The 23762-nt window shown below is 37.2% G+C and overlaps 1 protein-coding gene across 1 annotated transcript in view; it reads right to left on the bottom strand.

The window, feature by feature from the left end:
* The window catches only part of LOC110461933 (glycine receptor subunit alpha-2-like), a 36994-nt gene extending 13739 nt beyond the window's left edge, over positions 1–23255 (bottom strand). The window contains exons 1-2 of the mRNA XM_021515673.1: positions 22812–23255; positions 21951–22015 (exon numbers count right to left, since the gene is read on the bottom strand). Coding sequence (XP_021371348.1) covers positions 21951–22015; positions 22812–22906 — 160 coding nt within the window. The 5' untranslated portion in view covers positions 22907–23255. The remainder of the gene's footprint in view (positions 1–21950; positions 22016–22811) is intronic.
* Between the last annotated feature and the right edge of the window lie 507 nt (positions 23256–23762).

Raw genomic sequence — 23762 nt, 5'->3', positions numbered from 1 at the left:
CAAACCCCTATACTTACAGTCTTGTTTGGTTCCAGACACACAAGTCAAACCCCTATACTTACAGTCTTGTTTGGTTCCAGAGACACAAGTCAAACCCCTATACTTACTGTCTTGTTTGGTTCCAGAGACACAAGTCAAACCCCTATACTTACAGTCTTGTTTGGTTCCAGACACACAAGTCAAACCCCTGTACTTACTGTCTTGTTTGGTTCCAGAGACACAAGTCAAACCCCTATACTTACAGTCTTGTTTGGTTCCAGACACACAAGTCAAACCCCTATACTTACAGTCTTGTTTGGTTCCAGAGACACAAGTCAAACCCCTATACTTACTGTCTTGTTTGGTTCCAGAGACACAAGTCAAACCCCTATACTTACAGTCTTGTTTGGTTCCAGACACACAAGTCAAACCCCTATACTTACAGTCTTGTTTGGTTCCAGAGACACAAGTCAAACCCCTATACTTACAGTCTTGTTTGGTTCCAGACACACAAGTCAAACCCCTATACTTACAGTCTTGTTTGGTTCCAGAGACACAAGTCAAACCCCTATACTTACAGTCTTGTTTGGTTCCAGAGACACAAGTCAAACCCCTATACTTACAGTCTTGTTTGGTTCCAGAGACACAAGTCAAACCCCTATACTTACAGTCTTGTTTGGTTCCAGAGACACAAGTCAAACCCCTATACTTACAGTCTTGTTTGGTTCCAGAGACACAAGTCAAACCCCTATACTTACAGTCTTGTTTGGTTCCAGAGACACAAGTCAAACCCCTATACTTACAGTCTTGTTTGGTTCCAGAGACACAAGTCAAACCCCTATACTTACAGTCTTGTTTGGTTCCAGAGACACAAGTCAAACCCCTATACTTACAGTCTTGTTTGGTTCCAGAGACACAAGTCAAACCCCTATACTTACAGTCTTGTTTGGTTCCAGAGACACAAGTCAAACCCCTATACTTACAGTCTTGTTTGGTTCCAGAGACACAAGTCAAACCCCTATACTTACTGTCTTGTTTGGTTCCAGAGACACAAGTCAAACCCCTATACTTACAGTCTTGTTTGGTTCCAGAGACACAAGTCAAACCCCTATACTTACTGTCTTGTTTGGTTCCAGAGACACAAGTCAAACCCCTATACATACTGTCTTGTTTGGTTCCAGAGACACAAGTCAAACCCCTATACTTACAGTCTTGTTTGGTTCCAGAGACACAAGTCAAACCCCTATACTTACTGTCTTGTTTGGTTCCAGAGACACATGTCAAACCCCTATACATACAGTCTTGTTTGGTTCCTAAGACACAAGTCAAACACCTATACATACTGTCTTGTTTGGTTCCAGAGACACAAGTCAATCCCCTATACATACAGTCTTGTTTGGTTCCAGAGACACAAGTCAAACCCCTATACTTACTGTCTTGTTTGGTTCCTGAGTCATTTTCTTACTGTTTATTGTCATTCCAGAGACACGTGTTAGATCCCCGTACCTAAAGTCTTATTTTTACTGTTTATTGCCATTCCAGTGATACGTGTTAGATCCCCGTACCTAAACTCTTATTTTTACTGTTTATTGTCATTTTAGAGCCACGTGTTAAATCTCCGTACCTTAAGTCTTATTTTTACTGTTGATTGTCATTCCACAGACACGTGTTAGATCTCCGTACCTAAAGTCTTATTTTTACTGTTAATTGTCATTCCAGAGACACGTGTTAGATATTCTCCTGAGTCATTTTCTTACTGTTTATTGTCATTCCAGAGACACGTGTTAGATCTCCGTACCTAAAGTCTTATTTTTACTGTTTATTGCCATTCCAGTGATACGTGTTAGATCCCCGTACCTAAAGTCTTATTTTTACTGTTTATTGTCATTTTAGAGACACGTGTTAAATCTCCGTACCTTAAGTCTTATTTTTACTGTTGATTGTCATTCCAGAGACACGTGTTAGATCCCCGTACCTAAAGTCTTATTTTTACTGTTTATTGCCATTCCAGAGATACGTGTTAGATCTCCGTACCTAAAGTCTTATTTTTACTGTTAATTGTCATTCCAGAGACACGTGTTAGATCTCCGTACGTAAAGTCTTATTTTTACTGTTTATTGCCATTGCAGAGATACGTGTTAGATCTCCGTACCTAAAGTCTTATTTTTACTGTTGATTACCATTTCAGAGACACGTGTTAAATCTCCGTACCTAAAGTCTTATTTTTACTGTTAATTGTCATTCCAGAGACACGTGTTAGATCTCCGTACCTAAAGTCTTATTTTTACTGTTGATTACCATTTCAGAGACACGTGTTAAATCTCCGTACCTCAAGTCTTATTTTTACTGTTTATTGTCATTTTAGAGACACGTGTTAAATCTCCGTACCTTAAGTCTTATTTTTACTGTTGATTGTCATTCGAGAGACACGTGTTCGATATTCGTACCTAAAGTCTTATTTTTACTGTTGGTTGCCATTTCAGAGACACGTGTTAAATCTCCGTACCTAAAGTCTTATTTTTACTGTTAATTGTCATTCCAGAGACACGTGTTAGATCTCCGTACGTAAAGTCTTATTTTTACTGTTTATTGCCATTGCAGAGATACGTGTTAGATCTCCGTACCTAAAGTCTTATTTTTACTGTTAATTGTCATTCCAGAGACACGTGTTAGATCTCCGTACGTAAAGTCTTATTTTTACTGTTTATTGCCATTCCAGTGATACGTGTTAGATCCCCGTACCTAAAGTCTTATTTTTACTGTTTATTGTCATTCTAGAGACACGTGTTAGATCCCCGTATCCAAAGTCTTATTTTTACTGTTGATTGTCATTCCAGAGACACGTCTTCGATATTCGTACCTAAAGTCTTATTTTTACTGTTGGTTGCCATTTCAGAGACACGTGTTAAATCTCCGTACCTAAAGTCTTATTTTTACTGTTGATTGTCATTCCAGAGACACGTGTTCGATATTCGTACCTAAAGTCTTATTTTTACTGTTGATTGCCATTTCAGAGACACGTGTTAAATCTCCGTACCTAAAGTCTTATTTTTACTGTTGATTGCCATTCCAGAGACAAGTGTTTCATCTTTATACCTCAAGTCTTGCCTTTACTTACATAATCAATTAACTGATAATATTCATAATAAACAACTAATCTGCTGAGATCAATATTTAATGCGAAATATCAACAGTTTTTGTCAGTAGTATGTGTGTTTCATGTTCGAGTTATCGATTTTCTGTTTGAAGTTACAACTTCGTTATGTGGTAGTCCATTAACTTGGTGTGTACGCTATACCAGATAAACGTAACTGATACGTGTTTTCGTGACTTTAATCTTGTAAACACATTGACGTGTCAGCTATTCCTATCTCGTCCATCACATCCCGTGTGATCATAACATTTATGATCAGTACGTTAACACACTCCTCGGTATTTTATGGCCACATACTAAGTTGTTTTAGTGTGACACAGAAAAACACCATCAACTACAAATCGTGTAGCTTATGTTAGAAGACATGGCGAGCCACGTGTCATAGATTCCCTTTTTTCACGTACTGTCTGATACAAAACGAAAACGTTTTTCCAAGTTTTTTCCCGTTGCTAGAGACTTGTATAATAGATAACATCTACTCTTTAATGAATTTACATGTAAAATCTTTCACAGAAGTAGTTACATGTAAAGTCAAGCTTAGAAAACATGTAAAAGATTGCGTTCCTATAGACAAACCGGTAAAGTTTAATGTAAATGAACATTTCCAATGACGTACCGGTAGGTTTTCTCACGGACATACCGGTAGGTTTTAGTGTAAATGGGCGTTCTCACGGACATACCGGTAGGTTTTAGTGTAAAGGGCGTTCTCATGAACATACCGGTAGGTTTTAGTGTAAATGGGCGTTCTCACGGACATACCGGGAGGTTTTAGTGTAAAGGGCGTTCTCATGAACATACCGGGAGGGTTTAGTGTAAATGGGCGTTCTCACGGACATACCGGTAGGTTTTAGTGTAAAGGGCGTTCTCATGAACATACCGGGAGGGTTTAGTGTAAATGGGCGTTCTCACGGACATACCGGGAGGTTTTAGTGTAAAGGGCGTTCTCATGAACATACCGGGAGGGTTTAGTGTAAATGGGCGTTCTCACGGACATACCGGTAGGATTTAGTGTAAATGGGCGTTCTAATGAACATTCCGGTAGGTGTTTGTGTAAATGGGCGTTATAATGAATATACCGGTAGGTTTTAGTGTAAATGGGCGCTCTCACGGACATACCGGTAGGTTTTAGTGTAAAAGGGCGTTCTCATGAACATACCGGTAGGTTTTAGTGGAAATGGGCGTTATCATGAACATACCGGTAGATTTTAGTGTAAATGGGCGTTATCATGAACATCCCGGTAGGTGTTTGTGTAAATGGGCGTTATCATGACCATACCGGTAGGTTTTAGTGTAAATGGGCGCTCTCACGGACATACCGGTAGGTTTTAGTGTAAAAGGGCGTTCTCATGAACATACCGGTAGGTTTTGGTGTAAATGGGCGTTATCAAGAACATACCGGTAGGTGTTTGTGTAAATGGGCATTCTCACGGACATACCGGTAGGTTTTAGTGTAAATGGGCGCTCTCACGGACATACCGGTAGGTTTTAGTGTAAAGGGCGTTCTCATGAACATACCGGTAGGTTTTAGTTTAAATGGGCGTTCTCACGGACATACCGGTATGTTTTAGTGTAAAAGGGCGTTCTCATGGACATACCGGTAGGTTTTAGTGTACAAGGGCGTTCTCATGGACATACCGGTAGGTTTAGTGTAAAAGGGCGTTCTCATGGACATACCGGTAGGTTTTAGTGTACAAGGGCGTTCTCATGGACATACCGGTAGGTTTTAGTGTACAAGGGCGTTCTCATGGACATACCGGTAGGTTTAGTGTAAAAGGGCGTTCTCATGGACATACCGGTAGGTTTTAGTGTACAAGGGCGTTCTCATGGACATACCGGTAGGTTTAGTGTAAAAGGGCGTTCTCATGGACATACCGGTAGGTTTTAGTGTAAAAGGGCGTTCTCATGGACATACCGGTAGGTTTAGTGTAAAAGGGCGTTCTCATGGACATACCGGTAGGTTTAGTGTAAAAGGGCGTTCTCATGGACATACCGGTAGGTTTTAGTGTACAAGGGCGTTCTCATGGACATACCGGTAGGTTTAGTGTAAAAGGGCGTTCTCATGGACATACCGGTAGGTTTAGTGTAAAAGGGCGTTCTCATGGACATACCGGTAGGTTTTAGTGTAAAAGGGCGTTCTCATGAACATACCGGTCGGTTTTAGTGTAAATGGGCGTTATCATGAGCATACCGGTAGGTTTTAGTGTAAATGGGCGCTCTCACGGACATACCGGTAGGTTTTAGTGTAAAGGGCGTTCTCATGAACATACCGGGAGGGTTTAGTGTAAATGGGCGTTCTCACGGACATACCGGGAGGTTTTAGTGTAAAGGGCGTTCTCATGAACATACCGGGAGGGTTTAGTGTAAATGGGCGTTCTCACGGACATACCGGTAGGATTTAGTGTAAATGGGCGTTCTAATGAACAAACCGGTAGGTGTTTGTGTAAATGGGCGTTATCATGACCATACCAGTAGGTTTTAGTGTAAATGGGCGTTATAATGAACATACCGGTAGGTTTTAGTGTAAGTGGGCGTTCTAATGAACATACCGGTAGGTGTTTGTGTAAATGGGCGTTATAATGAATATACCGGTAGGTTTTAGTGTAAATGGGCGCTCTCACGGACATACCGGTAGGTTTTAGTGTAAAGGGCGTTCTCATGGACATACCGGTAGGTTTTAGTGTACAAGGGCGTTCTCATGGACATACCGGTAGGTTTAGTGTAAAAGGGCGTTCTCATGGACATACCGGTAGGTTTAGTGTAAAAGGGCGTTCTCATGGACATACCGGTAGGTTTTAGTGTAAATGGGCGCTCTCACGGACATACCGGTAGGTTTTAGTGTAAATGGGCGCTCTCACGGACATACCGGTAGGTTTTAGTGTAAAGGGCGTTCTCATGGACATACCGGTAGGTTTTAGTGTACAAGGGCGTTCTCATGGACATACCGGTAGGTTTAGTGTAAAAGGGCGTTCTCATGGACATACCGGTAGGTTTTAGTGTAAAAGGGCGTTCTCACGGACATACCGGTAGGTTTTAGTGTAAAATGGCGTTCTCATGGACATACCGGTAGGTTTTAGTGTAAAAGGGCGTTCTCATGGCCATACCGGTAGGTTTTAGTGTAAAAGGGCGTTCTCACGGACATACCGGTAGGTTTTAGTGTAAAGGGCGTTCTCATGAACATACCGGTAGGGTTTAGTGTAAATGGGCGTTCTCACGGACATACCGGGAGGTTTTAGTGTAAAGGGCGTTCTCATGAACATACCGGGAGGGTTTAGTGTAAATGGGCGTTCTCACGGACATACCGGGAGGTTTTAGTGTAAAGGGCGTTCTCATGAACATACCGGTAGGTTTTAGTTTAAATGGGCGTTATCATGAACATACCGGTAGGTTTTAGCGTAAATGGGCGTTCTAATGAACATACCGGTAGGATTTAGTGTAAATGGGCGTTCTAATGAACATTCCGGTAGGTGTTTGTGTAAATGGGCGTTATCATGAAGATACCGGTAGGTTTTAGCGTAAATGGGCGGTCTAATGAACATACCAGTAGGTTTTAGTGTAAATGGGCGTTCTACTGAACATACCGGTAGGTGTTTGTGTAAATGGGCTTTATCATGAACATACCGGTAGGTTTTAGTGCAAATGGGCGTTATCATGAACATACTGGTAGGTTTTAGTGTAAATGGGCGTTATCATGAGCATACCGGTAGGTTTTAGTGTAAATGGGCGTGCTAATGAACATACCGGTAGGTTTTGGTGTAAATGGGCGTTATCAAGAACATACCGGTAGGTGTTTGTGTAAATGGGCTTTATCATGAACATACCGGTAGGTTTTAGTGCAAATGGGCGTTATCATGAACATACCGGTAGTTTTTAGTGTAAATGGGCGTTATCATGAACACACCGGTAGGTTTTAGTGTAAATGGGCGTTTTCACGGACATACCGGTAGGTTTTAGTGTAAAATGGCGTTCTCATGGACATACCGGTAGGTTTTAGTGTAAAAGGGCGTTCTCATGGCCATACCGGTAGGTTTTAGTGTAAAAGGGCGTTCTCATGAACATACCGGTAGGTTTTAGTTTAAATGGGCGTTATCATGAACATACCGGTAGGATTTAGTGAAAATGGGCGTTCTAATGAACATACCGGTAGGGTTTAGTGTAAATGGGCGTTATCATGAACATACCGGTAGGTTTTAGCGTAAATGGGCGTTCTAATGAACATACCAGTAGGTTTTAGTGTAAATGGGCGTTCTAATGAACATACCGGTAGGTGTTTGTGTAAATGGGCGTTATCATGAACATACCGGTAGGTTTTAGTGTAAATGGGCGTTCTAATGAACATACCGGTAGGTGTTTGTGTAAATGGGCGTTATCATGGACATACTGGTGGGTGTTAGTGTACATATAATTTAGAAATATTTAAAACTATTTGCAATTTTTTATTATTCATAATTTGAATTAAAAAGAAACTTCCGACTCCTTTTTTTAAGATGATATCTGGATAAATATCTGTAATATGACAATAATGATCACCTCTCTAACAAACTCTATAATTAAGGTAAGGACTGTATTTTCAAGATCTTTCCTTTACTCAGTAGTAATATTTTTGCTACTGAAAGGAACATTTCTCTACTGATTTGCTGTTCTATCGTCAGTCACACGAAATAGACCTTCTGGATATAAGCGTCCTATTGACAAATAAACTACTTATCTCGGATTTCTACCGTAGAGACGTCATTATACGAGCAGCTCTTACGGTCGCCATCATGACATATTTCATGTTTATCTGCTGTTGGTGCTACCGTTTGACACCATTTGACAGTAATATTGGTTGGCCTATTTCATAGATTTTTTATGCTATTTTGTTTTGTCTTTTACTTCAAAATAGTAAATAATGAATCATTTTATAAGGGACACTCAATTGATAAACAATGCCAGCGTTTAAAAAGGATAAAAGTGTTAAAGATAAAACAAACGCGGCGTCGTCGTGCTTCAAATGTCTCTTCTGAGGTAAAAAGAAGGCAGACAGTCAATAATTTTCAAAACCTAAAACAGGAAACTAGGCTATAAAGTTACAATTAATGGTGAAGGTAAACCAGACTCGTGCTGATATGTTTCCTGGTTATCAAAATATTATTATATTTTATCCTCGCTACCTTTATAAAGGGGTTCTATGTAAATATTTCCGTTATTATCTTTTAACCTCGCTACCTTTATAAAGGGTTTCTATGTTAATCTTGCCGTTATTATATTTTTATCCTCGATACCTTTATAAAAGGGTTCTATGTAAATCTTTCCGTTATTACATTTTTTTCCTCGCTACCTTTATAAAGGGATTCTATGTAAATATTTCCGTTATTATATTTTATCCTCGCTACCTTTACAAAGGGGTTCTATGTTAATCTTTTCGTTATTATATTTTATCCTCGATACCTTTATAAAGGGGTTCTATGTTAATCTTTCCGTTATTTTTTTTATGCTCGATACCTTTATAAAGGGGTTCTATGTAACTTTTTCGTTGTTATATTGTATCAAAGGAGTTCTATGTAACTTTTTCGTTGTTATATTGTATCCTCGCTACCTTTATAAAGGGGTTTTATGTAAATCTTTCCGTTGTTATATTGTATCCTCGCTACCTTTATAAAGGGGTTCTATGTAACTTTTTCGTTGTTATATTGTATTCTCGTTTTATCGACTTTGAATTCGAATTACGGTTTTGTTGACATTTCAGTATTCTGTTACTTTTTTTTGTTTTCTTTTTTCTCTCTCTTTTATGCCAGACAATCAAAAAACAAAACAACAAAAGACAACAAAACCCCCCAACCCTACGCTAGTCTAGACTGTAACAGTGGTCGACAGTAAAATGTAACAAGATGTATACTATGCAGTCGTTTATTGTCTATAACTGTAGTACTGTTGCTGTTGTTTACCATTAAGAGTGTAGTTTATCGTTTTAGTCTCTCAGTTCGAAATCAGATGTTTTTATACCACCGCAACACAAATTGTATGAACGATTCATGATAAATGCAAATGGCCGTGAAGCGACGGCGAACGCTATTTTTTTCTGGTATAATATTGGGTTTATTCTTCAAGTAGGTACTCGATTTTCGTATAATGCTCGTCCTCTGGTCGCTGGGCCACTCTTTATCGTCCTTCTACACAGCAATTACGACAGACGTAACCCTGTAACTGACGTTATTGTAGCCACTACAGCCAGATCATGGAGCCAAAACGAATCTCATGCTCGGATACAATTATTTCCGATTGATTTTCTCGAAAATATATCGACTTGTCAAGACCAATTTTTATATTTAAGTAGTGTTAGTTGCTATTCATTGCATAAATGATGTCTGTCACACGGCAAAAAGCATATCTATAAGGAAGCAGCGAGCTGTTTCTGCATTGAAATAGTATAAGGAGCTGGTTATCATAGCATGAGTGATGTCACTCACATAGCAATTGACACAGCCGCAAGGAAGCAAAGACGTGTTTCATTCAGAACTGATATTTAAATTGGGAATTGTGACAAAACCTTGACTTAGAACGAGATACAATGCAGAAATATTATGATTTATTGTAGATGAGTTCGGTGCTACACTGTCATCAATCATCTCTCAGACTACTTCCACCAGTCTTAAACTCCGCAAAATGTATGGCTTTTGTAACGGTGCAATTGTTCAAGGCTCCACTAATACACGTACTAAATAGATAGAAAATTGATTCAGAAAGCATCTTTCTCTTTGGGTTTTGATTAAAGAGAACTCTATAGAACCAACACAGCAGGCTTACAGTTGACACTTTCCCTGATATGGCCATTAGTGGTTTTCTGATATTTTTTATTATCATTATTAAACAAACATTGATAAATTGCATTTTAAACAGAGAGCAAAAGGTCCAATTATCTTTTTATCTTTCAAATAAAAAATGAATGAAACAGCTTGCTCTACGCGAACCAATTTCTAATGATAATCTGTCTATTGGTATAAAGCGATATATTTAAATTTCTACTAAAGCAAGGCTTACTGAAATTATCAAATAATATTTGTTTCACTTGCCCATGAAATTGACCATATTGATATTGCTTGTTGTTATGAATTCTTGTATTTTTTCATATAATTTAGTCATTTTTACTTCACCCCAACAGCATCACGTTTTGGGGTATTTATTGAAATACAGGAGAATGCTGTTTTTTTGTGCAATGCATAATAATGTATTCGGGGGTATTTTCATCCATGGTTAATTAGAATAACGGACTATATTTAAGCATCGATATTACACGTAGACTTGCACAAGTTATAGGTATAGGTAAACCTGTTTTGTTTAAATATAACAATTGAATTTTGCTTTGAACGATCTCATGGGGTGATGAAATGAGTTGTTCCTGAGATAAATGAGACAAATTCAACACGAACTGTTCAGCAGTCTATCAAGTCTTAGGACTTTATAATTTCATCGCCCATGAAATCAATAGAAGAAAGTTAGTTATTTTTGATTTATGTTAATATATCTCAATGCCCAAATTGTATTGGTCATTGATCGGCAACATCAAACGTTACCCAACGAAAAATACTTGTCTTCCGATTTTTAGAAAACTTTCTTCAATACAAATTAAACTGAAACGTGAGCTACATCAATCCAAAGCATTGCTGATTAAAATATTCATAAAAACAGCAATAATTGAAATGACCACAAAAAGTGAGACAATCATCTTTTCTTTCCGACGGAAACTACACTTCGTTTCACCATGAAGTCTATGGTACTCAAGTAAACCTCTCATTATCAATTCGTCTGATCTATTGGATCCATTTCTTGAAAATCAAATTGTGGATTTACACACCCGCACATATGCTAATTTTATAAATTATATATCGATGTACTGTAAAGCGCTTTAGAGTGGCTTATGTAAGCGAGATAAGGCGCTATATCAAATGCTGTAATGATTATCATTATTATTAATGGACACACGGTCGTTGAGTCTTGGTGCAGGCGAAAGGTATTTTCATGTCTGGAATACGGGTTGATGGGGATGGGAGTGGAAGGGTGGGAGATTCAGATGGGGAAGGGGGAGTGTTACCAGGTTAAATTGATAGGTTAGAGGGATGTACTAACAAAGACATACGCTGGGTGAAGCCCTATATTTTTATCATTCGACTCCCAAACGCAATAATACGTCCTCAAACAACTCCCTAACTTACAGACTTCTTCCCAACTCGCCGTTGCACACATTGTGCTCAACAATAGCCAAAACTATAAAACAATGTTGTACATTTCCCTCAAATATGATTAGAAGACGGCATTTTCTACTTTGCTTGGTGAAGTGCAAGACATAATTGTCTTATTGTGCACTGTGCGGATATTGGGCGCTGTTCTAAAAGTCCAAAGGGAAACACTTTATAGCAACCTTTGTAAATATATTTATTCTTAGACTTTCGGAAAATATTATAAACGATAACAGGGGAAATGTTTACACTTGCAAATAGTGAAAAAAACACCCAGGTTAAAAGGACAACCTGTCAGCATTAAAATTTCTTTAGGGTTAAGCATAACATAAAACAGACAGACTAGGTTTGCATGAAGCACGTGATATGCCACAATTCAATACTTTGATATAGGTTTACATGTACCATTCTTGAGCTTTAATGATTGAAATTTACTTAAATTATGACAAGATTGGTCACCTCACCAACCTACAGTGGGGCAAGAATGGTCCTTTACCGCCAAATAATATGATATCAATTTCATACAGTACAACAGTTCTGAAGTGCACTTCACTGCAAAGGTCTTTGAAATCAACCTACAGTATGGCACAAAAATCACCAAACTTTATGATATCAACCTAAAATATAACAAGAATAACCTCACCTCCAAACTGTATGATACCCCCCCCCCCCCTCCCAGTACTCAGTATTGTCTCAACTTGCCTATCATATGTTTGTTTGGTTTAAAGCATAAAACATTTTTAATACTACTGTAGTAAATTGTGACTTTTACAATATTGTATTTACTAATATATATATGAATGAAGATTCGTTAGAAAAAATAGTAAATGAGTATACGTGCGATTGTTATTTAGCATACATATTATTTTTCATTTTTGAAATATTTGGTGCTTAGCACCGAGTCATTTCATCATCGTACTTTTTAAGGATGAAGGAAATGCATTGTTGGATAAATTCAGGGTTTCGCCCTTCCGGAAACAGAGGGGTGGTGCCCAATAGTTGAAATAGGCTTAAACAATTAATATAGCACGGATGGAGAAATTTAAACCTAACTTAACATATCAGAAATATCATTCGGAATATGATTTGAAGTAATGGGGTGATATATAGCGTTAATAACATCACTGGGTGAAAGAAAATTCATTGTTGTTCACATTAAGATTTGACCCTACCGATGTGAGTGGTGGACCGGGATAGAAATGGACAGTTCTCATTCAATACGAGCGAACGAATTCAGACCACATCTGACATTGCCTGAGTCTAGAACAATTTACGTTGCGTTATTGAACAGTGTTATCCCAAAGGTATTTACAAAATAAAATATGGGTTAATTTTTGAAAGACTTTTGTTTTAAAAGTGCCAATAATGAGATGTTGACCTCATTGGAAAAGGACATTCCTGAGTAAAGGTTTATCAAAGTCATATGAATACAAAGCATGACCCTACGAGTGCTCATTTATTAGGACAAAAGCGGATAAGGTGTAAACTTGATGTTTTTTTTTATTTCTTTTACTTAAAAGCTATTTTATATGACTCGAAGATTGTGTATATATTCATTGAAATATAACCAAAGACCAAAGAGGTAGCCACAACAACCTTATCCTCCACCGTCTTCATCCTAATTTGAACAGGAAAAAATGGCGTTAAATGCAATGAATAAAAAATACTGTTCGCGTTGTGATCTTTTACTGTGTACAGCATATAACTTTTGTCAGGTTGATAGAGTTTTATATCCAATAGCCAAGGGAGTAATAACTCGGAGTTTAACACACAATATTGAGACTCTCTACACCATACATCAATCATTATTCTATTTTTCTGACAGAAGTCAGGGTTACGAACGCCAAATACTTAGTGAAGACTTTACTCATCATACTGCTTCTGAAAAGAAACGCCAGTATGTTGAGTCCGAGAGAAAATACGGAAGCGTATTGCTGAAAATTCATGCATGATGAAAATGTTCTGCTACTGGAGTGCATCACATACTACAGAAAATAATTAGGTTATTGCTCATAAATTCATACAACTAAGACATGGCTTTCAAGCCAACTCCACAAATGTCAAATAAATACACATCTGATTACTTATTCTTATATCGAGTCACGTATCAGATAGCAGATATAGACCTGATTACCCGTTTGACGTCACCAATCCACTCTGAAAGATTTGAAGATGGTTTTATTATGAACATAGACTATAATTGGTATGCTAGAAAAATATTTTCGTATTATTTTACGAAATCACACAGCACGGACGGATCATGTGGCGGGATATCTCTATTAGGGTGCAGAGCACTGGCGTGGCTATGCACGTGCACAATAAACTCGTGTTATCTCGTGTTATCTGTAACGCAAGATAAATATATCTACAAATGTATATAAATCTATATACATTGTTCGATAACATACCTAAAATTGTGTATAAAAGCATATGGTATTTATTGAAAAAAAGGTTTAAGATTACCACTGTCGCATCCTGGAATGAATGTAAATTTGTTCACTATACATATGGGACCTTTACCCATGAATGTATCGGTTATCGTCGGAGGAATTTGACGTGATCTCGTGTAATCATATGTAATGGGGGTTAGACTGGGTCTAAACACAACTCGGACCTCAATCTTAGGGTTCTACTGGGTCATGAAATCTTTGACCTCAGACTTGTTTAGCCGCTGGTACTAGGTAATATGTCTAGGCGTGTCATGACAAAGGTAACGATTTAGAAAAGATACATAGACAGCAGATTGGCAGAGAGAGAATACTTTTTGTCAAATTAATATGGCATTTTAAGTAAGATCTCTTAAATCTGTTCGCCATTGATACTTTCTTCTTTTAAAGGTGAGTATACGTTTTTGATATATAGACATCACACCCGTATACAGAAGTCCACATATTGACACGTTTCCAATAGATCGTCTATTCCCAAAACAGACACGTAAAAAAGTAGACAGAACATTCAAGTGCGTTAATGAACAATGCATGTCGAAATGAAAATAAATTCTGATCAATCTTGTGCAAAAAACGTATATGAAATGCGGGTCCCTCAAATTTCAAACGGGGAGGTTTTTCTACATAAAGGTAATGAGGTGCATTACAAACGAGCCTATCACAAGCTCCCCACGACAAAGTTTATTAGCGCGACGAAATGTTTAAGTATTTTGTAACTAGTACACTGCAGTTCGTCTATGCATTTTACGAGAAACTTATCAGATAATCTACTTGTAACTTACGTTTTAAAGGCGGACCTGCTTTGAATGAACCCTAGGTGACGTGTAATTTACAATCGATCCTGTCAAATTCTGGAAAGTTTTTCGGCCAGGAACGATGTAAAAACAGTGAACAAATGAATTAAATTACTCTGGTGTGGATGTAACATCGATAAAAGGACGCGATAGGATTTAACGACTTCGGATGTTTTGGGCATCTCGTCAAATGTTTCAAAATATTCCCGGGAAATCTATGATAAAGATACGTTATTGAGTGTAGAATCGCGCTGTTCTGTTTTAATATTTAAAGATGAGTTTTATGAAATGTATAGTTAGTATTTGTCTGTGTCTTGTTAATGATTTATCAAATATGGTTGTATTTAGTGCAAGTTTTATAAGATTCATTCACAATTTATACTTTATTTATAATATGGTGCAAGCATATTTTTTCAAGGATCTGGAAATGACTTAAAAGCGTTAAAAGACATGAAAGGAGGACACCGCATGTTATTCTTGGATTCTCACGTTTGGTACATTAACAAATACTTCTACAGTCTGACTATCAAAGGGAGCATAGACGGACACTGAAGTGAAGAAGGCGCAGTTTTACAAAGTACTACTTGATTCGCCTAGGTAAAGATGAAGGCTAAAAGTGCAGTGTAACGCGTACAGAATTATTACATAAGCGTTTAAAGTTAAATGTAGGGTAATACTTTAAAGTCTGAGTCTAATATATATATAGATGAAAGTAATGTTAAGGATGTGTAAATGAATTAATCTTGTAATCATATGTAAAGTATGAATATCACTCGAATCCACCAATCGTATGTTTTAAATCATGTTTGAATCTCGATAATAATGTAAACCGATGTATCTGTTCTTATTTTGACCAATGGGAAGCATCATTCAAACAATAAAAAACCCAGAACTAGAACCAACAGAAACAGGACAAGTTCAAACAGAAACAGAGGACACAAAACCGGGGTTAAATTAAATTGATGAAGAACCAACAAAAACATTCCGAGGATCACAGGAAGAAGGTCAAGGGTCAACAGAAAGTCAGCGAATGTCTATTTTAGCAGTATAAAGGATCACTTACCACTATAAAGACATTACCCAATTACACTGCGTAATACAACATCTTTTGAAGGATGAGTAGATTCATAGATCATTGACTCCAATTACGCCAGACTAACAGATCTGAGTGTACGGAATCCACTCAGTTTTAACTGTAGACAATCAGAAGTTTAAGCTGTTCTCTGTGATGGACGTCTCCAGCACTCCAAGGCATCACACACCAATACGTGCAATAGCGTGACGAATAAACGGGTTTTGTTTAAATAATTGATTTATTCTACGTTCTTCTTTTCGAAAGGCACCATAAAGTTTTTAAATGGATTAACCGAATGCAAAACTCGATTTACATTAGCAAGCTTTGACGTTGATTATATCTAAACAGTAAAATTGAACAGAATCTACCACATCGTCAATACACATGGACACAACCTGAATACCTAAATACATATGTACATCATGGTTGTCCATTCGCATCTCACATCGACATATGTTATGACTAGCACACCGCATTGATTATTAAAACTCTTCTTGATACAAATCTGACATTCACACTTTCTCAAAAATCAGGATTGAGACACGCAACAAAATGTCTTGATAGCTTAGCGCACCAAGTTTCAAGAAAATCGATATGAAAGTTGAAATGACGTTAAAGAAACAAAGGGTAACTATTCTTTTAAAAAAAATCAAGCAAAATTTCATATTGGAAAACACAACATAGCTTAATGATGACAAAAATAATGAATGATTCAAAAAGAATGTAAGGAGATACTGTAAAAGCGAAAATTAATTTCCAATAAACTCGTAAAGTGTGTCTCCGAATACAAACATCACAAAACGGAGTATGGTTGTCTAACAAAAGCTGGAGTGCAGAACTTGGAAATATTTATTTTTGAGGATCACCATAACGTTTACACTTGACTCGGTTCACTTTCTTGCTGACACAACAATTACATATCACTGATTTGTATTACACATGAAATGGGGAGCCTTCCTAATCAAGTCAGGTATTATTCATTGTAGTTACCAAATTATCTTATACAATGTAAGTAGTTTTATTTTTTTATGTCAATTGTCATTAAAACCAAAGTGTAACAATTAACATAACATTTTCCATTAAATAAACAAACATAAAAGGACATCAGATGTAGCATGTTGTCATTCTTTATACAAAAAATCTAGAGTTAAAACATTGTTTATCTTCGTACAAATGTCCAAAACTTAAGTCCTTTAACTTTACCATTTTATTCGTACAATCTTCAGACAACCTCTATAAGACATATATAAACATGTAATATGCCATCGTGAAATAATCCACAGATAAATCTAAAGTGAAGAAATCGATAATACAAGGGCTAATTAGGAATAAGTTATAGATTTACATGGAGACCACTGGAAAAAGGTACCTGAAGATAAAAAAACAGATATTCATGATGGATAATTGTCTCCTGTTTCATCGAGGACACCGGCCATGAACATTGAGGTCACATCTAGGTCAAATCAAAGTTATTTACGTTCACAAAATGAAAAAAAAAATGGTAGTGATACCTAAACCACTGGGCACAACAATAGACAATTGAAAAAAACATCGATATATTCATTGGATGAAGAAATAGAACGGTTATCAATGTTATCATGATAGCGGCTCTAATACTTGTCATTAGCCGTCGTCATATCTAAAAACCTTGTATCTTATGTTTGTCCGTCAGCATTCGACATTTACAAAGAAGAGCATCGGTTATATTTGGATGAAATTCATAAATATCGAATTGTAAACAACGTCGTGTAGGGAAAACGTGCTTGTACTAAGAGCATCGAAATCGTCCGGCTTATCAAACAGCTTACAATATATCAATGAACCATTCTTATTTATATTGTTGTGAGTTAGAATCGAAAGCGGATGACGTCGAAGAGTCTGTAGTATAACAAAAATTGTGAAGTCATAACTGTGTAAAACAAAATTTGCAAATGCTAGTATAACCCGGGGTACACTCATGCCAAGAATGCAGATTACAATTGTCGGTAAACCACTATTGTTACCGAATTACCCTAATGGGTCCATTTGTCGCCATGAATAAATGATCATAATGGCGAACATAAACATGCCAAAGATTTCATCAACTTACTCCTTTCGAAACACTTTCTATTTGTTCGTCAGCTGTTGACATCTATCATTGATGAGATTCGGGGCAAGCCCATGAGCATCGAATCAACTGTGGCACTAAAATGCTGCAGATTTAGGAAGTTATTTTACTATCAAGAAAGGGAAAGTTCACTGTTGAAAAAAAATCAAAATCATCATTCGTATTGTTCAGTTTAGTAGTACACCGTTCCTATTTGTCTTGTATGTAACGGCTGAAGAAGAGTCTGAAGTAGCTCAGTAGAGAATATATGATCGACGTGGTCATTAAATGTCTTGTTATTAAATGCACCGTACATTATCGGTTTAAGGTCTTGGAAACGCTTTTGTTACCAGTCGTGAAGAACATCAATGAATCGGCCAGAAGAAGACCAAACTTGTTTTTGTTTTTTAATTGGAAAAATGTATACGTAAAATTCCTTAGTTATCAAGCGAGATTATAGTTCTTTACATAATTCACATCTCTTTATTGGCTGTACGTTTTTCATACAGGTTGCTAAATCCTCCTTGTTTTCGGGGTTCAACAGATTTATACAGATTACCAAACCAAATTGGGTTCTCTGGGACTATTCCGGTCTATACGTGCATGTATGCATACACCGGGATCTCTCGGGCTGTATTAGGTTACACAGATTCACACACCTGGCTCGTTATACAGGGGCTTTTTCGGTCAATACCGTTTTATACTTAGATTTTCCATAATATTCATGGTATTACTAATACTTTCAATGTCGTGAATAAATCAAAAGCATCCGCTAAAAAAATAGAATAAAAAATAAACAACAATCTTGAATATGAATACGAATGTTAGTAAAAAAGTATTTGGAAAGAGAGAATATCAAATAAGAATGTAAAACTATTTAATAGAATTGGCATATTCTTGAACTCAAATGTAAATGCTTGGGCATCATTGTTAAGGTATTAAATCACAATTTATATTTTGTGGATAGTAACGTATAATTTCATGAAAACAGTCAAACAATAATCTACGTTTCCCACTTCATAACCAAAATCCTGTTGAACATGAAATCAGTATGGTGTACAAATACATACATAATGTGTATAGTTATTGCTTACGTAATGTAACTACATTTGTAGTCATCGCCCCTTTACTGGAAGCAGCTGTATACTATTCATACGCATTGAAAATTAACAGAGAGAAAAGGAAATAGATGCCTAACGTGATTGGGGTTTAAACGTTTAGGGCTATATCGAAACAGCGCTTTGACTACGAGGACAGAACAATGAACCTGTTCGTATAGATAGCGATGAGACATTTGCGTGACTTTAGTAATTTTAGATACGTTGACTTCCACGGATTTCAAACACGTGCAGCGTGTAGGTGGAAAAATATTGGAATTTCACGCGGGTAGGAAGGGAATTAACGATGCTCCTAAAACAAGCCCTGCTGCTACATTGCTAACATTGATGCCCAGGACACTTACTACACAATTCCGACTGCAAAATATCTAAATAATGATTAGACAAAATGTGCCACTATTGCACGGGAGCAGCTGAACGAGCATTTCCAGCAACGTGTTTAAGCCCCTGTGAGACATCTCATGCTGCAAGCAATCGGTTGTCGTCCCTTGGAAGTATTTGGCATTGACAAAATCTCAAAATGGCATTGAAATGATTGAGGGACTCCGTAAGGCTGAGGAAATTTAACGAAGAGGCCATACAGGGACAGGGAAAGGATTGGCCAATGATCGCTATTATTGGCAACGTTGCTGTAAAAAGGACCTTATTCGAAGACATAAAAAACCTAAATGCAGTTGATAAAATGTTATGGGCAGAGGTAAAAGGCGCTTGGGAATACATTTACCAGAAAGGTGACAGAAGAAAGAATAAGCAACTCCAAAGAAAACAAAAGATTAATAGAACCTTGCATACTGTAGATAAATTTACCAAATGTGACAAATTGAATTGCTTCTAAAATCTTTGATCTGTAGTGAGAGCCAACGACAATGCGTTGCACGTAATTTGCATTTCTGAAGTTGAACGTTGCCATCTAAATTTACCATTGATGAGGTAAGGAGATTCATTTTTTTGTTTAAAAGATGTCGAAAATGATGAAGGGCGTCGAATGCTGAGGAATTCGGGTAAGAGACCCTCAGCAAAAGAGGTAACTATATAAACTGAATGTCTGAAAAACTATTTTTTCAAAGAAATACAAATTAATGTCAGTGACAGATTCCTGATAGGTTTGATCAACAGATCAGACAGTGGACAGAAGATAACAAGGGGGTTACACCATGTTACTCTATAAACAAAGAGAAATGTATTCCCATATACTATTAATGGGTGACCTGGTAAGGGGAGATCATCTCAGAAGAACGAATTTTTAGAGTGTGTATTTGAAAACTCCACACGACAATACGAAACTAAACCTACACGGTAGCGATAAATGGAAATTCCTCGTTAAGACAATACGATATATGATCTTGAATACATCAGCCCACTGTACAAGAGTGATAACTGCGTAATACAATTGAACTTCATACTTTACTTCAAACAAACGGCGAACCAAAGAAGAATTACAATACAACTCACATTTTAGAGATAAACAATGATATAACATAAATTTGGTGTACCGTATGGAACTAAGGCGGAAAGAAGACGTGACATAACCGCGAGGTGTTGGAATAGGAGTAATACCATACGGCAGTGCATAAAGTGTACAGCGGTGGAATCAAGGCCTGTTCAAACAGTTACGCTTAAGTATGACTTTACGCTTTGCTTTGATGAGCACGTTTGTCCTCCAGGCTTAACACAACGCTACGGCAAGGACATGTGACTTCCGACATTACACTTTTACATGGTAAGGATAGACGCCCTACTAGTACGCCGCTGTAGCTGGAGCAGTGGCCCTTAGACAGCAAACAACCTCATACACTGACACTGGCTTGTCAGATAACCAGGAAGCTTTAATTAACAATGTCAGTCAAATGTGATTTTTTTAGATGTCTCAATCCAATTAATAATTATTTGAATAGTTCTTCATCTCTAATTGGACAAAATTATAATCATGTTTTAGCAATGAGCGAAGCTTAATTAGTGCTGTATACCACATGTTAATAGCGACGTGAAATCAGTGATATTTTGAATATTTCAAATATTTTAGTAACGAGATCAAAATAGTAAAATGTTACATTAAAAAATACTGCATTAACAGGATGAAAACAGACATGTATATAAATATTTCTATGATAATACATGTATTAACCATGTTGATCGTATATACTCCGTTGAACCTGAAATCAAAGACACCACGTATTCTTTTTCATCAGCCGCTTTATCCTATCTCTAGTTACAACATGGACGGTCTACCCCTTAACTAGATGTTAATCGTTACGCTGGCGAGTTTTGATCCTGATCTTTCCTTAATTGGTAGTTACACATCCCTACGTCTACAACGTAGGGTTTTCACAGCATCACTTTATCGTGAGTGTCAATGTAAGTTTTCCCTTTGTTCTGTATACTGTATAGAAATACTTTTTTAAGAGGCTTAATCGTTTCGGCATAGGAAATAAACATTACCGTAGTTAGAGCTTTTTTTGTATATGAATATGATATCTTCGAGGATAAACCCGTTTTGTTTAGGGAAAATTGCATTTCTGAGGTTGAATACGATTTACATCATTTGATTCGAAATCAAATGATAACATTTCTTTATTAACTTAAAGCAAGGGTAATTCGACATATATCATCTTAACGAGGTAAGATCAGTTCTATATAGTTGTTTTTATGAACGAGGCCAAATAAGTTCAGTACGCTTTTAAGTTTATTTAACAGGTTAAATCAGTAAAAATACTTCAATAATGGGGCGAGATAAGTTCTGTATAGGAATATTTTATTAACAAATTTAATCAATAGAAATTTATTTCATTTACTAGGTGAGATCAGTTCTAATGATAATGTATTTTTTTATAAACTAAATAAAATAAGCTCCATTATTTTTGTTAACAAGGTTGAATTCGTAGAAATCCTTCATGATCGAGGTAAGATCTGTTCTGTTCAGGAATATTTCATGTTGAGGTTATGTAAATTCTGTAAAATAATATTTCTTAAACAATGTGATATGCAGAAATAAGATCAGTTCTTAATAGAAACATGTGATAAACGAGAATAGTTCAGTTCTGCATACATAAGTCTACTTAAAAGATGAAAAAGGCCCGTACTCACCGTTTTCAAAATTCGGCTGTATTCTACTATCATAGTCGATTAGAAGTGCTTGAATGAATTCTTCTCTGCAAAAACAAAAGAGTGTAATATCAAATCTACGAATTGCCATGTAAGTAGGAGCAATGTACAATATACCTAATACCCATAGAATATACGTGTCAGAATATCAAGAGAACAACAGTCATAGAGCAGGACAATCTATCTTCCTCCCTCCCATTCTATCTTTCCTCCAATTTCTTTTTTTGTTAGAAAAATGCAATAATACCGACAATAACAAATTTACGTCATCTTGCTTCACGATGTATCTATTTATCAAAATGGTAAAGAAAAGAGAAAAGACGTTATTGTTTTAAGGTTTTCTCTAAACACTTGCCTGTATTTAATGGGTCAGCTTCATTTATATTTTATTGTCATGTTTTAATAATTACTGACCTATCTGTCTTATTTCATTTGAAAACCTTGATAAATACACTATATGACAGCCATGTACATAAATAAATCTACATTTTGCATTTATTATCATTTGTAAACCAAGACATAACAAATGACCATATCCTCTATCCAACACATATCACCCCTCCTTCGATAGTATTCCATTATTACCGATGACCAAAGAGTGAATCAAAATCCCGATTTGATTTGAAAATGACAGAAGAATCTTTACATGGCATGTAAAGCAAACAGGTATCCCCGACCACTTTAAACTTGACATCGCCACACGTACTGATGCCTATTATGCCCTAGGCCTATACCTAATAAATGGTAAGCAACGGTAAGACTAATCAAAGACACTTTATAACAGTGTTGTTGTTACAGTACAGACCTGTTAACAATACATTTAGTAAGGTGATAGTTACCTACCTTGTTGCCCTCGACCCTCCGTGCATGAGCATCAGCAACAGGACGATCAACCCCTTAGAGCAGGAGACAGACTCACAATGCAACCCGTACTCCATTCTATCTCCAGACTTTGACAGTCTCCCTCGAGGCTCAAAATATGCTGACGGGTGGATTTCCACTCGGGTACTCTCTAGGCCGTGACAGTCTCCCCCGAGTCCCAATAGACGTTGTCGGGTAGATATACACTCGGGTACTCTCTAGGCCGTGACAGTCTCCCCCGAGTCCCAATAGCAGCTGTCGGGTAGATATACACTCTGGCACACTCTAGGCCGTGACAGTCTCCCTCGAGGCTCAAAAGACGCTGATCTAGGGTGACTCTAGACTGTGACAGTCCTCCTTCAGTCCCAATAGCCGCTGTCGGGTAGAGAGACAGTCTGATGTGATGTGAAGCTGTTAGACCCGCTCGTGGCGATGATACTGACTTGTCCACTATAACAAGTCCAGTTGAAGCTGTCAGGCTGACAGGTCCCGCACATTCCAATAAAGCTGTTAGTCAGCACCTGTTTCGAAATCGATTTTCGTGATTTAAAAATAGTATTATGTAATGTGTGAGGGCAATACCGCCATGTGTCGTGAGGGCAGTATTCACTGTGTGCATGTGAGAGCAATATCGTCTGTGTTTACATGTGGGTGATCAATTTCGTTTGTCTACGTGAGGAATTAATCATTATTAATACGAAATAAGGGGGCACTTATTAAAAGAAGTCGAGAGAGAAAACAAGAATTTGAGTCATGGTGATACATTGAAAATAAACTTCCAGACAAAAAAGAGAGTGTTGATTAGGTTATTTTTAGGGCAAAATAGTCAATAATTGTATTAGGTGTTCCTTTTCTGATACTACGTATATTTGGCAGACCAGTATATGCGACTATAAGGAATAATTGCCGACCAAGTTATTGTTATTTGGTAAC

This window comes from Mizuhopecten yessoensis, unplaced genomic scaffold (genome assembly GCF_002113885.1).
Source record: "Mizuhopecten yessoensis strain PY_sf001 unplaced genomic scaffold, ASM211388v2 scaffold10711, whole genome shotgun sequence".
In the NCBI taxonomy this organism is placed as follows: Eukaryota; Metazoa; Mollusca; class Bivalvia; order Pectinida; family Pectinidae; genus Mizuhopecten; species Mizuhopecten yessoensis.
This window is presented reverse-complemented; position numbering and strand designations above follow the sequence as displayed.